Source organism: Perissodus microlepis, chromosome 16 (assembly GCF_051167445.1).
Source record: "Perissodus microlepis isolate ML-2025 ecotype Zambia chromosome 16, ASM5116744v1, whole genome shotgun sequence".
NCBI lineage: Eukaryota > Metazoa > Chordata > Actinopteri > Cichliformes > Cichlidae > Perissodus > Perissodus microlepis.
The window spans coordinates 14615410-14633305 of NC_140476.1; the positions used below are offsets into that span (position 1 = coordinate 14615410).

The following is a 17896-nucleotide window of genomic DNA, read 5'->3' on the forward strand; positions in this document are numbered from 1 at the left end:
TCTGCAGCACAGATAATATACTCAATACAAGTACTGAATAATGGTTTGAAGACTTTCAAGAGTTTGTTGTTTTTTAGGACCCGGTTTTGATTTTAATTTGATTGAAATGCATATTAATGACAAAAATTCACATTTTAACCATTAAAAAAAACATCTGTGATGCAATAACAGATGAAAAACTGTGATAGGGCTTTCTGTACTGAAGCTGTTATCTCATGCATGTGGCAGATGCACATGTGCAGGCCTCCAAACTATCTTTTTGCTAGTAGATATACATGTATAGAATCATTTTACTGCAAGAAATGAGTTACAACTATCTGATAATTTAACTGAATTTTGCATTATGTTATTTTTTGGGTCTGCTCCCAGTGATAGAGATCTGGTCAGTTTCTGACAAATTAGAAATGACTGCTTCTAGGACACTGCCCAGTCGTATGTAGTTTCTTTTTATTGCACCACATACAACTGTTGGTATAAAAGCTCACAGGCATTTAAGGCATTTCTCTCTCTTTTTTTTTTTTTTTAATATGTATATAGGGCTGCCACGATTAGTCGACTAGTCACGATTACGTCGACTATCAAAATCGTCGACGACTAATTTAATAGTCGACGCATCGTTTGAAGCTTTGTAAGATCACAAAAGACGCAGGAATAAGTAGTAGGATTTAAGAGTGTAATAACGGACTGAAACAGAAGATGGCAGCACTGCATGTACAAGGATGCCAGCTGCCGTTAAACCCCGAAGAAGAAGAAGTAGCTCTGTCCCAGAATTCATAGCGCAGCCCAGCTCAGTTTCCAACAATGGCGGCAGCTAGTTAGTTTTAATGTTACTCTTATTATTCTTTCTGGGTCACAAAATAAACGTTTAACATATTTTCAGGCGAGAATGTATCTGTGTAAACCTCAAATATCTGCTCAGTTTATCAAGACACCACATATTTTCAAAAGTGCTCCTACGTTTTCAGAGATGTCTGTTACCCACTAGCTCGATAGCTAGCCGGGGCAAGGCTCACTAGAGCCGTGAGAACACCGGACTCCCGGCTTCAAACCCACCTCCGTCTTTCGCTACTCAGGTTAAACATATATAAGTCACTTAGATAACTTAAAAATGTTATTATTTGGCTTTTTTTAGTATTTTATTTGTTCCTGAGTAAATCGGTTTGGCTGAGATCAAAGTTATAGTTTTTACACAGCTGAATACACGTCAGGCAGACAGCTGATTATCAGAAGTGTGAGATGCTCCAGAATTTACTCCGGTGTCCTGTTATATTTTAGATAGCAAGGAGTTTATTAAACTTCACCGAAACAATCTGCAAATTTCATTAAAATTTAATAAACTATCATCTTGTCTTTATTTTTAGTTAGCACCTTAAACACTTAAAGCTGTAAGCTAATGATAGTTATATAAGAGCAGATGCTGCTGGTGCAATAAGCTGCAGTTTTATGTCCAATGGATGATGATCTGATTAGTCGACTAATCGCAAAATTAATCGGTGACTAGTCGACTATCAAAATAATCGTTTGTGGCAGCCCTATATGTATACATGTTTTTCAAATATTGACTCAGCTTTCAGGCAGCTGAAGAAATAACCAGTCCGTTTTTAAGGTCAGACATCTACTTACTTACTTCCCTTTATTTGTTCTGCGCACAATTCTTCAGTAAATACTGCAGACAATCAGCTGATAGGAAAGAAGAAACTTTCGATCGGGTTCTTCTCGCAGCCGTAGTTGGCAGGTTAAAAAATGTTATAGCTGAGAAATTATAAGAATATAACAGCTCATCAACTAATCGTGCATAATCAGGCACTAATGGTGGCTAATTCTGATAGCCCAGATGCAGCAGAGTGAGGCCCACCTTACAGTCTTTTGAATACTTTCTCCCATGTGGACAGAATCATGCATATGCACCATGGGTCACATGTGACAAGGACATACCCACTATTGCTTTATTTTTTTTTAAACAGAGCATCTTTCAGCTTGTGTTGTCCTCTACTTCAGACAGAGTAAACTGTTGAAGCAGGATGAGACAACTTCGCTGCTTTAATAACAAGGTCAGCATCACATTGTTGAGACACTGCCGGAAGAATCTGAGTCAGAAAATCCATTCAGAGTTTTGCAGGATGAAGACTGTGTGTCATTTACGGCACAAATAAAGTGGGAGCTCTGAAGAGGGGCTTTTACTGAAGGACGCCTGTCCTGAGTGTCCAGAACCACGTCCACATCTGTAGACGGAGACAAGTCTTTAGTGCAGCTGAGGCTGATTTTCAAAAAAGTTGAATGTAATTTTCTTTTGACAGTTTTTAATGCAGCGTGAGTTTTGTCCCTGTGTTGCATGGTTACTTCACTTGTTCGTCTTTTGGGTCGGGCTCAAAGCGTTGTCATTTTTCATGCTCCGCATTGTGGCTGAGCAGAATGGGCTGCAGGCTAAGAAAGGAAACATGCTTTTGACCTACTCGGGAGTCATCTCGCATGGCACTGTCTTTGAGAAAGGGTTATGTTTCCTGTGCCTGCGTGTAACTGCAGAGGGTATTTTTATTTTGCCCGAGTGTCCGCAGTTGCCTTTGTCTTTGTTTATGTATGTGTGTGTGTTTGCATGCTTGAGTGTGTTTGCAACAGGCAGCCAACAGTCTGGTCGACAGAATTGTTTCAGCTGTGCTCTCGGAGTCCCGTCTCTGTCTCCGTCAGTCAAGACTGAACCACAGGTCCTGTCCTCTCCTACAATTATGTCTCTCTTCAAATCCCTCATTTTACAGCTCCAGTAAGACCAGTGTCCGAACACTTAACACCTGTTTGTTCATGTATTTATTATCTTGTCAGTGTTAAAACAATGGTCAGACTTATTTGGCTAAGAATTATGTGAATTTGCACCTCCTAAACCATCTGGCTATAATATTAAGCTTGCTCCATTTTAAAATAAAACAGTAGTAATCTTAGTCTCATTTCATCTGCACTGTGTGTGTTACTCATTTGTTAACACTTTCTGGAGGCTGTGTCACCCTTTGTGGTGCTCTTTGCACTCTATTATTACTAAACCAGCAAATCCCAGCTTATGCAGTGGCTAAATTTAATCAATTATGAATACGCTCGTGAAATTGTATAATCATGGCCAATTGTTCCCAGTTCATAATGATATTCAGCCTGTCTTTGTTCATAATTTGCTCTTCAGGAGAATAGTAACTTTGAGGCAGCAGAAATTAATGCGATGTGATTTTTGTTTTGGCTGGCACAAAGTGATGGTTCTGCACCTTTCTGTAGCCAATCATGTTAATTGTTCATTCACTCTTTAGCTTTTTGATTAAAATCACCTTTTCACCGTATTTTTAGTTTTTATTTTTCCTGCACTAAATCGTAAAGCTTGATTAGGGTGGTCTGCTCATCTCTGCAGGATCTTTACAGCACAATCTCTTTGGCCCAAGGGGCCGAATCGCCACGTGAGGAAGCTTCGGCTCTGTTGGTCTAATAGTTAATGAAATGGCATCTGTATCTGCCATTGCAGCAACATTAATAACAGCTGGCGTATGGTGTCCAGCTGAGATGCCAGTCACACTATGATTACTACCTCTATGCCGTCTCCCGCCCCAGATACGCTGTTATCTATAGTCTTGACCTCATGTAATGTCTCGCTGGACGCTCCATCTGCGCCTGCGGCAGATTCTAACTCTGGAATGTGCAATAAGACCGCTCAACCTGCTTCAGGGGGGCACGTCACCTTGTACTCCTGAACTCAAATGGGGAAGCAGGATGCGTGTTCTCATTGAGGGTTCATTAAACGGGCTCCACTGTTGTGGTAATGAAACTCCAGCTGCTAATGAGCACCGGCTGGATTGTTTTCTTGGCAGCGAGTGAGCTAAGGCAGCTCCGCAGATTCAGTCTGTTCTACTGACCCCCCCCAAATTCCTCTGCTTCTCCTCCTCCTCCTTCAGTCTTCATTCTTCTATCAGGGAACCACACAGCTGCTATTTCACACCTGCTCATAAACTTCCTCCGGCAGCAGATAACGATGTTGTTTTGTTTTTGCCTCCATTTGCTGTACAGTTACCGGAATAACAAAGTGGTTCCAGCTACATCCCTGGTTTTCCATAACTCCAGGGTAGCGTAAAAGGTAAAGGACAAATCTGATGCTTTACCTAGAACAGGGAGGGTTTTCTTCGGCTAGCCATTTTACTTATTATCTGCCTTCCATTAGATAAATAAAACTATTTCCCCTAACGTGTAACTGACAAAAATGTCAGCTGTCATATGACTAGAGAGCTAGTGTGGCTCCCCTTTCGTACATAAAATCATAAACTTAGATGAGGTCCATCTAGGTGGTACCAATTAATAAACTAGGTTAATCAAGGCGAGAAGAGTTAATAACAGTCTTGAGAGTAATGTTCCTGACTGACTACAGTCATCATTTGTGGATGTGATATTAGAGCCCGTGTGAAATTACAGGATATTTGCTATATTACAGCCAGTTTTATTCCGTCTCACCAACTATTTTACATCTAGGCACTCTATAGCCTTGATAGAAAAGTTAGAACTTGGACTCTCCTAATAGCTTTTTATTTTCTTTGTATATACAGACTTCCAATTAGGACTGTAATGTAATGTAGTGTGAAGAGGTCCCATCCACTGGATTACCCCAAAGCCTTTTTAAATTCTCCCTTAAAGTACCGTAGAGTTGATGGAATAAATAAAATGTGTGTGTGTGTGTGTGTGTGTGTGTGTGTGTAATGATAATCGAATGTGAATAATTGGTTCCTGCTCTAATTATTTGTTATATTTTAAAGTTGTTGTTTTTTTTAAAGCACATTTGTCACCCTAGGGTTAGACTACTCCTGTAATGTGGGATTATTAGGGTGTTGCCGAGGTCTGCAAATTGTTTCACTCTTCTAGGATCTCATTATTGGAATATTATAGCACTCTGAAACAAAGTAGCTAATTATCATTTTGTTTACCTCTTTCCAAAGGTTTTTCTTGCCTTTGCACCTAAGTTATAATTGGCAGAGCTTAGTGATTATTAAAAGTGTCCTGATAGATAGATAACCTGTATTACTCTGGCACTTATCTTTAAAAACACATTTATTTGACCTTTCAATTACTGATTTATACCGATCAGACATAACATTATGTCCACCAGCCTAACACTGTGTTGCTCCCCCTTTTACTGCCTAAACCACTGAGGGATGGACTTTGCGAAGGTGTTCTTTGGTATCTGGGACTCAGATGTTAGCAAAAGATCCTTTAAGTACTTTAAGTTGCGAGGTTTGGCCTCCATGGATCAGACTTGTTTGTCCAGCAAATCCCACAGATGCTCGATTGGATTGAGATCTGGGAAATTTATGTGGCCCTTGTTAAACTCAAATCGAATCCTTACGCTTGCCCATGTTTCCTGCTTTTTACACATTAACTTTGACGACAGAATGTTCACTTGCTCCCTGATATCTCCCACCCACTAACCACGACGAAGAGGTAATCTGTGTTATTCATTTCACCTGTCAGTGGTCATAATGCTATGTCTGATTGTGCCGTGTTGGCATATTCCTGTAAGGAGGAGGAGAATTTGTACATCTTCAGTATGTATTTGGGATACATGTGTGGTTAACCTGGTGTACCCAAATAACAAAACCAAGCAAAAGAGCATTAACATGACACAAGACCATACATAACATTTGAAAATAGCAAAGAAGACTAGCAACAGTCCAGTTATCTTCTAATTATATCAACTTGACATGGAAATCAGAAGAACTCTGCTGCTGATAGCATTTAAATAATTAAGTCATAGCAGTATGTTTTCCTTGAGAATCTGCCAAACCACATTTTGACCTTCTAAACTAGTCCGTAAAAAGTCCTTTGTGAATTCAATAAGCTTCATGACATAATTAACAATGAGATGCAAAAATTGTCTGTGTTGCACGGATTTTAAGTATCTCAAATTGAAAACCTTTGGCAGGGGTCACAGAGGATGTGAACCAGGAGTTATTTTGCTCTACACTTGCTGTCAGACTAGAATGGAGCGGTTGTCAGATTTCTCACTACTGCCTGGGATCAGTTTCCTGAGGTGTGCCGTGCCACCAGTTTCTCATTATCTCATAACATTGCTTCAGTTTTTTGCATTCTTCCTCTCTTCATTATTTTACAGATACTACAGTAACACTCAAATGAGCTGAATTCTGGATTGTTACTAAACAGGAGATGTTAATTAACTTCAGCTAGTATCTAAGTGCATCCTACAGCTGTCACAACAATCCACTGCCTGAACTTTAAAGATATTTCATGTGAAATGAATGGGAAATAATCAGTAGTAACAGTGGTTATTTAAGTACTTATTATGCCTCCAATAACATTCCTTTCAGGTTTATTTATTTAGTGTCAGCTCATTGAGACTCTAGAGCAGGGGTGGGCAACTCCAGGCCTCGAGGGCCGGTGTCCCTGCAGGTTTTAGATGTGTCCTTGAACCAACACAGCTGATTTAAATGGCTAAATTAGCTCCTCACCATGTCCTGAAGTTCTCCAGAGGTCTGGTAACGAACTAATCTTGTGATTCAGGTGTGTTGACCCAAGGTGAGATCTAAAACCTGCAGGACACCGGCCCTCGGGGCCTAGGATTGCCCACCCCTGCTCTAGAGTATATCACGCTAAAGGAAACTGCTGTCCTGTAAGGCTTTAGTTGCTGTCACCTTAGAGCCATTGGAGAATGTAGTTTAGAACTGAAAGGTGGCTCATTGCATCCATGAGCAAGCTTGACAAATCAGGAAGAAAAACCAGTGGCACAGCTGAGATGCCCTGCAGCAAGACACCCAGCAACAGATAGTACTTCCCTGTAGCTTACAGTTGAGCAAGTAAGGGCAAAACAGCACATACGCCGTTTTTTCTTTTCATGAGCTGCATCAAATTGTTTTGGGGTTTTTTGTTTTTTGCCTGCCTGTCACATTCGTTGACATTTTTTCGTGTATCCATGTATTCGTCTGTCACTTTGTCAATGGTTAATTGACAAAATGGTGAGCATGATGAATAGGTGGTGATGACAACTATGAAAATGAAATGGAGCTGGGATTTCCTGTTTCGTATTTAGAATGAAAAGTGAGTAAAAGAGGCCATTCAACTAGAATCCATTTAGAAGTTGTTGACACGCTAGTGTAATCAGCAAACCTTCAGCTTTATTAATGCAGTAAATGTGATATGTTTATGTTTATTCATAGATGCATGCACATGATGGACGATGTTAAAACGCGCTTGCAAAGTGAAGGTTTTGTGTCAAGCTGTGGGTGAAGTTGGCTGTGCAAGTAAACAATTTTTTGGCACAGCGTATTGATTTTTCCAGAGAGACCACGGGTTAAAAGGGGTTTTATTGATTTGGCCCGTGAAGTTTTTATTTGTATGTGCTATGTCGTATCATTATGTCAGTCTTTCTGTCTCTTATGATGTATTCATGTCAGGTCTTTAACAACCCCGGTGCCATTCTGGAGCTGCTGATTGGTCCTCAGAGGTGTGTGGTTTTAAGTGGCTTTGAAGAACCTGTGATGGAGTGGTCTTGTCAGGGCAAAGTAATAAAGAGCCGGGTGATCGATTGAATCCAATGATGGAAAAGAAAAAGTTGCGAAGGAAAAACTGAGTCAACAAACTGGATTAGTTTCTGCACTATATTGCGGTTACGAGAAAACTTTGTAAACCCTTTGGAATTGCCGGAGTTTCGGCGTTGGTCACTCATAACATGTACTCTGTTCTTCATCTCACAGTTATGGACAAACAATCTCACTAAACTAAAAAGCACACACGCACTCTAACAGCTGTGCTTTTCATGTCTGTATTAAATACACGAGAGTAATCATTCACAGTGCCGGGAAAAAGAGCAAGAGAAAAAGGGACGATGTGCCGTGAACGAGGCAAAAGTCAAGATATTTGGCCAACACAATGCTAAACATCTCATTTGGATTTGTTTCTACACACCAGCAACCAAAACCTCATCTGAAGTGTTAAGCATGCTGGAGAGAACATTTTGGTTTGGGGCTGTTTTGCTACTTCGGGGCAGGAAACCTTTGGAGCGATCGAGGCAGCAACAAATTTAAAATTGTATGAAGAAATTATACAGGAGAATGTCGGGGGAGAAGTCTAGGAGATATTGGATTATGCAACAAGTCAGTGACCCTAAGCATACAAGAAAATCAATAACAAGAAGGTTAGAAAAAAAATATATTTTACAATAACAAAGTCAGGGTCTTGACCTTATCCCGTGAGACAAATGAGTGCTGCATGACCTGAAGGCGGCTGATCAATGACAGCATATATTGATAAACTGAACCATTTTTTGTTGGTAGCGATGATCCAAAATTGGTCATCGTTATTCATCTGGAAATTTCTGATGGAGGTTGTTGCTGCCCAGGGAGATCCTACATGTTACTAAATTGATGAGTTTTTCCTCAAGTTTAAGTCTCTGACTGATTGATTAAGCTGGTTTGACAGATGTATGTCTGTAATTGTGAGTAAAAATCAAACCAGATTTTATGAGAAATTAATTAGATCCTATCGATTCCAAAAAGAAGCTACTTTCGGTTCCTACCTTAATCGCAAAAGGTTACCACAAGGGTTTGTATTTTAATTTGTAATTGTTTTTATACTACAAGCCCTTCCTGACGCAACCCCGAAGGAATTTGTGTCTCCTCCTGGAATTGACCGAAGGATCTCTCCCAGTCCACAGCTTACATCAGTAAAGCCAGAGCTCACAAAAATACAGTTTTTCCTCTTTTTTTCAGCAGCCAGACAATGTTGCACTAATCTCCAGAAGGCGAAGATTTCAACTATGTTTCACAGTTGTTTTCTCTGGCATGTTTCTAGTTTCCTCACATGGTTTGCACCTGTAAAGCTGTTAGTCTCATAGCATCTTATTCCTAGCTGTTGCAGATCTGTGTTGATAGCCACTATAAAAGCAAAAGACAAGACTCTGACAGGCTAATAATAAAAAAATCAACAACCTGTCACTGCCTGCTAATGTACAGTAGCCATAAATGTGTGATATGCAAGGTGCCCCCTTTTAAAGACCCCAGACCCATTACCATTTTATTGCCAAATGATTAATATCTGTAACCGTCTACTAAAAGTTGATGAAGCGCATACAATATGTGGATGCATGCTTGAAATTATTCGACCACAACAGGCTCTCAGCATTGATGATACCCGTTCAGAGTGGGGTTATCAAGTTGAATTGTGGATGTGGGGATGTGGGAAATGATCTTGTATGTTATTTTCTTTGCACTTGATAATATTGCTGGGTGAAGGCTCAGAATTGACTTATATAATCATTGCGATGTGCATTCAGGACTGAGCGGCGTCTTTGCCTGAGCGATTGTAAAAGGCTCCCCTCAAGTATTTAAATGAGCTGGGTGACATTCCCTATTAACAATTGATTTTCAATGCATAGCGTTCCCACTTCATGGCATTTGCAATGGAGATGGGGTGATGCAAGTACAGCACGCATTAGGTTAGCATTCCTTGTCTGCTACTACAGGGAGTGCAGAATTATTAGGCAAATGAGTATTTTGTCCACATCATCCTCTTCATGCATGTTGTCTTACTCCAAGCTGTATAGGCTCGAAAGCCTACTACCAATTAAGCATATTAGGTGATGTGCATCTCTGTAATGAGAAGGGGTGTGGTCTAATGACATCAACACCCTATATCAGGTGTGCATAATTATTAGGCAACGTCCTTTCCTTTGGCAAAATGGGTCAAAAGAAGGACTTGACAGGCTCAGAAAAGTCAAAAATAGTGAGATATCTTGCAGATGGATGCAGCAGTCTCAAAATTGCAAAGCTTCTGAAGCGTGATCATCGAACAATCAAGCGTTTCATTCAAAATAGTCAACAGGGTCGCAAGAAGCGTGTGGAAAAACCAAGGCGCAAAATAACTGCCCATGAACTGAGAAAAGTCAAGCGTGCAGCTGCCAAGATGCCACTTGCCACCAGTTTGGCCATATTTCAGAGCTGCAACATCACTGGAGTGCCCAAAAGCACAAGGTGTGCAATACTCAGAGACATGGCCAAGGTAAGAAAGGCTGAAAGACGACCACCACTGAACAAGACACACAAGCTGAAACGTCAAGACTGGGCCAAGAAATATCTCAAGACTGATTTTTCTAAGGTTTTATGGACTGATGAAATGAGAGTGAGTCTTGATGGGCCAGATGGATGGGCCCGTGGCGGCTGGATTGGTAAAGGGCAGAGAGCTCCAGTCCGACTCAGACGCCAGCAAGGTGGAGGTGGAGTACTGGTTTGGGCTGGTATCATCAAAGATGAGCTTGTGGGGCCTTTTCGGGTTGAGGATGGAGTCAAGCTCAACTCCCAGTCCTACTGCCAGTTTCTGGAAGACACCTTCTTCAAGCAGTGGTACAGGAAGAAGTCTGCATCCTTCAAGAAAAACATGATTTTCATGCAGGACAATGCTCCATCACACGCGTCCAAGTACTCCACAGCGTGGCTGGCAAGAAAGGGTATAAAAGAAGAAACACTAATGACATGGCCTCCTTGTTCACCTGATCTGAACCCCATTGGGAACCTGTGGTCCATCATCAAATGTGAGATTTACAAGGAGGGAAAACAGTACACCTCTCTGAACAGTGTCTGGGAGGCTGTGGTTGCTGCTGCACGCAATGTTGATGGTGAACAGATCAAAACACTGACAGAATCCATGGATGGCAGGCTTTTGAGTGTCCTTGCAAAGAAAGGTGGCTATATTGGTCGCTGATTTGTTTTTGTTTTGTTTTTGAATGTCAGAAATGTATATTTGTGAATGTGGAGATGTTATATTGGTTTCACTGGTAAAAATAAATAATTGAAATGGGTATATATTTGTTTTTTGTTAAGTTGCCTAATAATTATGCACAGTAATAGTCACCTGCACACACAGATATCCCCCTAAAATAGCTAAAACTAAAAACAAACTAAAAACTACTTCCAAAAACATTCAGCTTTGATATTAATGAGTTTTTTGGGTTCATTGAGAACATGGTTGTTGTTCAATAATAACATTATTCCTCAAAAATACAACTTGCCTAATAATTCTGCACTCCCTGTATGTGGACAAAAGCTTGAATTTATTCAGTATAGAACTTGTAGGCTTGTGGGATAAGAGAATTTTTATTTATATTCATTTATTTATTTATTTTAAGGCTTGTAGAATATTTAAGTATTTCTAAATTCAAAGTAGTTCTAAAGGACAGAGCAACTTCTCCTGAAGGCAGTGCCAATAAATAAATATATAATAAAATAAATAAATGCATAAAAGATAGATACACTTTAAAAAAGACAACCCGGTGGGCAGATGTGTCAAGGGGGGTAACATAAATCTTCTGCACAGCCTAAAGTTATGGATACTGTATGAACTCGTCTGGCAGTACTTGCGATGCATATATCTTGTTTAACACGTTTTGTTCTTGGCTGAAGGAGGCAAGCACACGACTAAAGTGCCAGGCCATAAGGGATAATTCGGTTTCGTACCGAAGCCTTTGATAAATTGCTGGCATGGGGTGTTCTTTGACTAAATCCTCCTTGTAGTTACAGTAACACCAGCTGCTTGCATTTTAATTATGATTACATTTCCAGGGAAATTCAAGAAACTTTAGCGTTTATTAAATCTGTATTCGATTGGTTGCCGCGGTTTGTGCATTTTCCTTAATTGGGCACGCTTTGCATGTCTGGAGTAAAAGGTTAGCCTCTTCTCAGTGATAAAAAGCCAATCCAGCTAATGAATTAGAAATAGTCATTACTTACATTATTGATTAATCTACTGATGATTTAAAAATAAAAAAAGTGAATTGTTTAACATGTCAAAAACAGTGAAAACTGTCGCAAATTTGCAGAATTTGGGTTCATTTCTTCAGGAAACTTATTTTGTTTCACTGAGGTGAAGCAGGATCATGACATCGAGTTTTTAGGAAAACAATGAACTCTCACTGAGGGAGCTGATTATTTTTCTGTCGATCGACTAAGCAGTAAAGAGTTCCTCTAGTTAAGTATGTAGTGGGTATGACTTCAGGATTGCGTGACTGTTTATAAGGCTCAGTGCTTGAACTTCAAACGAGATAGAGAGAGATTGAATTTAGGGCGTTTATTGCCAGCCCCACACTTCACTGATTAGGCCTTTTTCCAGTTTTATTTTGGGTTGCATGACCCAGTAATTTCACCAGGTTGGAGAACTGTATGACCTTTTGATTGCAAGACTGGCAATTATGACAATTTATTTACTTTAACAGGTAATGCATTATCTGTGTATTGGCATTTGTATGCTATTTGCATGCCAATGATGTTTGTCTGGTGGTCTGATTTTGAATTGACTCGGGCTTGGCAGCACATTATGCCACTGGACTTGTTTGTATTTAATCAGATTTACGGTCAACATTATTAATAGCTGCGGAAGAATGGAGGTAAAGGAGAAAATGAAGTAGAGGAGGAGAAAGAGGTGCTGCCAGAGAGATGAATAATAAGCTTTTTGTACCTCGGACATTCTCACTCTCTCTCTCTCGACATCTCCATCATCAGTGTATGCTTGCCTTTTTGACATCACTAAATTGCAGCATCCATATTTGAGTTGCTATCCGCAATGGATTTTGACGATAAACCCAGTATTTTGCATACACTGATATTATTTGTCTGCTTTGTTTTTGGTTTACTATGTTAAAAAAAAAAAGAAAAAAAAAAGGGTCAGTTTGTGTAAACAGAAAATAGATTACAAGTTGTCTCTTCCTTGTTGATGGCACCCCAAGCTTGAAATTGCAATCTAAAGTAATTTTAAGGCTTGAGAATGAAGACCACAGACAGTTCAAGTTGTGTTGCAGGAAGCAGAGGTCCACTCATTGATATTCAGAGGCTCTATGAGAGAGCTGTAAACAACCCGAAAGCCCTGGAATTGGCGCTCGAGGCATGTTGTAGGGCGCGTACTCACTCACTCACTCACTCACTCACTCACTCACTCACACCCAGTCTCCGCTTTCTTACAATGCTGGATATTCACATGTATTCACTTTCTTTTAGAACACTCACACACCAGCTGTGGCCACACACGCTCACTCTCTCTTTCCTCTCTTTCTCGCACTCTTGCTCTCTTTCCTCACCTTCTCTGGGTCTGCACCACATCAGCAGCAGCTGGGAGAGTGCAGCATAGCATTTCAGAGCAGTGTTGAGGAGGGCAGGGCCGGCAGCGTGGCCTTGTGTGGGGCATCCAGTGTAGAGAGGGAATCTGCCTGCTAGTGTTAAGCATTTCTCTCTCTCTCTCTCTCTCTCTCTCTCTCTCTCTCTCTCTCTCTCTCTCTCTCTCTCTCTCTCTCTCTCTCTCTCTCTCTCTCTCTCTCTCTCTCTCTCTCTCTCTCTCTCATATATATCTGTAGATCTGCAAGCGGAGAAACAGCCAAGCTCCTCCTCCCCTGCCACTCAGGAACTGATGACAAGACTGGGCTTTTTACTGGGAGAAGGGATCCCGGGTACAGCACGCATACCTATGGACGACAAGAATGAAAAGAAGGTATTTCATTTTCTCCCTCCCCTCCAGCTCCCCACCGCACTACCAACAGCAGCTGCTGCCATCGCTGCAGCACACACAGAGAGATAGAGGACAGAGAGAAAGCACAAGGGGAGAAGCTAGTTGTGACAGTGTTTCACTTGAATGGATTTTCTTTTTCTTTTTCTTTTTCTTTTTCTTTTCCTTTTTTTTTTTTTTTTTTTTTTTTTTGCAGCTTGATTTTTTTTTTCGTGTTCATTATGGACGGGGTTTTAAGAGGCACCTCTGGAACTTGTTTTCTTGGGACCTCAAGCAACGGTAACTGTCACACTGTTTTGTTTGAACTGTTCAATCTGTCCTGAAGAAAAGTAACTGCCTATTCAAAATTGGCTGCATGTGATTTTATTCCTGTGCATGCTTTTCAGCGTGGCATGCTAGTCTCCCAGTAACTTGAGTGCTATTCCAGGGGCTCTTGAGTGTGTAACAAGAGTGTCTGAGTCCGGGTACAGAAATAGAGTTGTGTTAGGTCTGAGCCTCAGTTTGTTTGGCTTTACTAATTAAGCTGGGCTGTCTGAAGAGCAGAACCCAACACGTTATGTTTTCATCTCGTGCCTTGGACCGTTTTTGACACTGAAGTAGCAATTCTAGGAATGCAAAGACTTAGAAAGCATTTCATGAATTGTGTTCAGTAGTTGGGATGTGAAAAGAGGAGACGGGCGGTCTGACTCTATGTAGATCTGTGTTCTCGGAGTTCATGTGAAGAGCAGCACGTTATTGTCATCTGTCAGCAATTGTCTTTTCCACCATACTGCTGTTTTACAACGTGCCTTTAACTGTGTTTGTTTTTAGTTTTGCCTCACAGAAAATTAAATGTCAGTCAGGTGTTAGACTTACTGTGTTTATTGGGTGGGACACAGCGTGGAGGCTGGAAGTTGACTTAGAAAATTTTATATAGTTATATTGGCATTCCTCAAGATATTAGTCATGCTGCCAGTCATTCTCCCTATTCTTCATCCCATTCTTCTTCCCTATCAGCTTGCCTTTGCACTAGCCTATGGTCTAGAATGAATCAGTCACACTTGGATAAGTATAGGTGAGCTTACTTTTTTGTGAACTCTTGTTCATGTTTTTGGGTTGCCAGTCTGCCACACCCAATTTTTCAGTAGTGCAGGAACATGTATAAAAAAAAACCCGCTGTGCTGTACCAGTACAGATGTTAGCCAAATATTATTATATCATGTTAATGATAAACATATGATATTATAAATGACTGCTCTTTTTGTATGGTTTTTACAGATCTGGTTACATTGCCTTTACATTACCAAGTCATTAATTTGCCAAAAAGACAGAAAATAAAGAGTTGTGAATTTGACCAATAGCATTATTCTGCTGTCAACAGATATCATGAAAATACTATTATAGTAAATATTTTGGCCACAATAATTGTGTTGTGTATAAATATTGTGACCTAGTTGGGGAAATGCACATATTATTTGCACCTACTTGCAGTAGCATAACAGTAACATAACTGAGTAGTATAACAGTCTACTAGCAGTCTATTATGCTTGTGAAACCAACTATGGCTGAAAGCCACCCCACCCCCCCAGGCAACAAATAAATCTCCAAAAAAGGGTTTAGTTTATTCTACATGGGGAATAAACCAAATTGAATTTTATTATTTAATTCGAGCAGTTCTCACAACAGTAGAAGTGTTTTATTCATGCAGTGAATGATAAAATGTCTGCATGTAATTATTTCCCTGATTTGGCTTAGAACCCAACAAACTTTGGAGCGCTACTAAGCTGTATTAGGGACCATCTTTTGTGTGTTTTCAATTGTAAAGTCAGTGCTTTTGTATGCTAAATTAATGGGCCTGTGGTGAGAAAAGTTCAGTTTTCGTAATTTTGTTATGAGACTAGGGCAAAAATTGCTTTAAAACCTACTAAGTCATAATCAGTTGTTGGAAGGTGTTGCTTTGCATCTTTGGGGCAATGATAGGCTACACTGTACTGTGTTTGGATCCAGTTAAAGGAAGATGGGGAAACTGGACAAACCAGCTTTAATTTGGATTTCTACGGTTGTCGGTTATCTCAGACAAAGATTTAGCTGTTGTATGGTTGTCAGACAGGCTGGATGACCTAAAAAAAAAAAAAAAGGGTGTCTATTGTGTTCACACAAACTAAAGACTACTTCCCTTGTGAAATACGCTTCAGACTTATTTTGGTTCCTCTAGACATATGAGTGTGTAATTTTTAAGCCTTGCTCCATTTATAGTGCTTATGGCCTTCAGCTTGTGTGTCATGCTCGCATGTAAAGCGCTTGTTTATTTGCAAAGGAATTTTTTGCATTGCTTTCACATGATCCAGGTCAAAGTAGACAGTGATTTTTCTCAATACTCCTTCCAAATAAGGTTGGAAAATTATTTTTTGTTGCTTTTTTTTCTTGTCTTTTCTTGTTCGGGCTACAAAAAAATGTGAACTTGTTGCCAGCTGACTTCATTCTTCATTGACATATTTGATTAGTAAAGTACATTCTTGGTGTACCTTAACCCCCTTTTTTCATCTCTCTTCTCCGCAGTGCTCTCTGACTAGCCAGGGCATCAGCCCCTGCTCCACACTAACAAGCAGCACGGCGTCTCCCAGCACTGACAGCCCATGTTCCACCCTAAACAGCACCACGAGCCGTCCCCCACTCAGCCGCTCCAGCCCCTGTGGGACCATCACCAGCCCCAGTTCCACGCTAGAGAGCAAGGACAGTGGGATCATAGGTGAGGAAGAGAAGCCTGTTTAATAGCTCCCACATTATTCTCAGATTGCAACTTTTATGGTACAAGAAAAACGTTTAGTTTTTAATAACAATGCACACCATACATGTCTAGAAATATAATTCAGTTTATTTAAACTAATTAGATTTTATTCAAGTAAAATGTAAGTCTCATTTTTGCATTTTTGATTTTTCTATCGTCTTGGGATTTTTAGACTTTAGATTAACTGTTTGTGTCCATGTTTCTGTGCTCTGTAGTGAACAACGGGTAACCCGCCATTAGTAGATCCAGTCAATCATTTCTAAGCTGCTTGTTTGAAAAGAACCCCTCGTGCTGTTTATCCTGCAGTCGCATTACCACAGCTAACTTTTCCCCTTCTCGTGGAGCAGTGACATCTTGTTCAAGTTGATTGAATTACTTGTTTCTTTCATTGTTTAGTTTGAGAAGATTCACTAAATTCTTTAAAAAAAAAAAAAAAACTTTGTTTAAAAATAAAAGAAAGAGGGTTTTTTTGGTGAAATGCTCTAATGGAGTGCAGTACTGGTTAATACTGAAAGTACATGTTCATCACCTGTGTTCCCCCTTAAGTGATGTTAGTTTAATGTGAACTTTCTTTTTAAAAGACTGCTGCCTGTGGGTGTTTGCCGTTTCTACCTACTGACACAGCTCAGGTCCTCAAAGGTGGCCTGTAGAGTTTTGACCTGATGCTGATCTGTGAAGCAATGTTTGCATAAGTGGTATTGCGCTGATGCCTGGCTGCACTAATGTGCAAATTAATATAACATTGCTCCAAAATGTGTATGCCAGCTAAAGATGTAACACCATTGTAGTTATTAAAGATGACTGGTTTTTTAAGGAAGCAAAAGAAGATCAGATCAGATGAGCATGATGTGTCTACTGGAAACAAGTTCAAAGAATTGTCTAATAATGAGTTGCTGTGCATCCACACTGCCTGACATATTTTACCTTTACAAATAAAGCAGGTACAACAGATTCATATACCAAAACAAATGTCAGGAATTTCACCAGATCACAGGGCATTGATCCTTTTTCTCTTTTTTTTTTTTTTTTACTCATCTCTGGAATTTTTCTTTTGTGTTGATCTTTACTCATACCAAGGCTGCTGGCTTGGGGATGGCTATGAGCTCTGGATAGCTTTAACATTAACAACATCTTCTTCTTCCTTACCTTCTTTAAAATATTCAATGTTCAGCTGGGTGAGGGTGATTTAAGGGTCTGTGGAGTTTGATGTTGGAAACACAGTGAGGCGGTTTGCCTCTAACAACATGTTAGTGTGTGTCTGTGAGTGTGTGTGCCTATATGTCTGTGGCACTGTGCACATATATGAAACTAGCTGGCTTGTAATCAGACATACTGGAAGCTGATCAGCCAGTCACTACTCCATGTCGAGAAGTTGAATATCGTCTGATTCCGATCCCTGGCCAGTTGATCGGTCCATTTGTACTTTGTACTAAGGATCTGACAGATTGAACAACATTTAATGTTGACTTTGAAGGATATTTGAATACTCTTTACAGGGTAATGTCTATAGAAGTTCAGGGTTGCGCTGTATGCATTTAAAAAATGTCTTACTTTGTTCATAATCTAGCAGCTATACACAGGTCAGAGGTGGAAGTAGGTGGCACTTAAATTTCATTTAAA

At 40.1% G+C, this 17896-nt stretch overlaps 1 protein-coding gene across 5 annotated transcripts in view; it reads left to right on the plus strand.

Annotated features, from left to right (window-relative positions):
• Positions 1-17896, plus strand: part of tanc1b (tetratricopeptide repeat, ankyrin repeat and coiled-coil containing 1b) — a 142835-nt gene that overhangs the window by 48289 nt on the left and 76650 nt on the right. For all 5 annotated transcript variants that reach the window (XM_084954705.1, XM_084954707.1, XM_084954708.1 and 2 more), the window contains 2 exons: positions 13361-13494; positions 16048-16237. In XM_084954705.1, coding sequence (XP_084810831.1) covers positions 13361-13494; positions 16048-16237 — 324 coding nt within the window. The remainder of the gene's footprint in view (positions 1-13360; positions 13495-16047; positions 16238-17896) is intronic.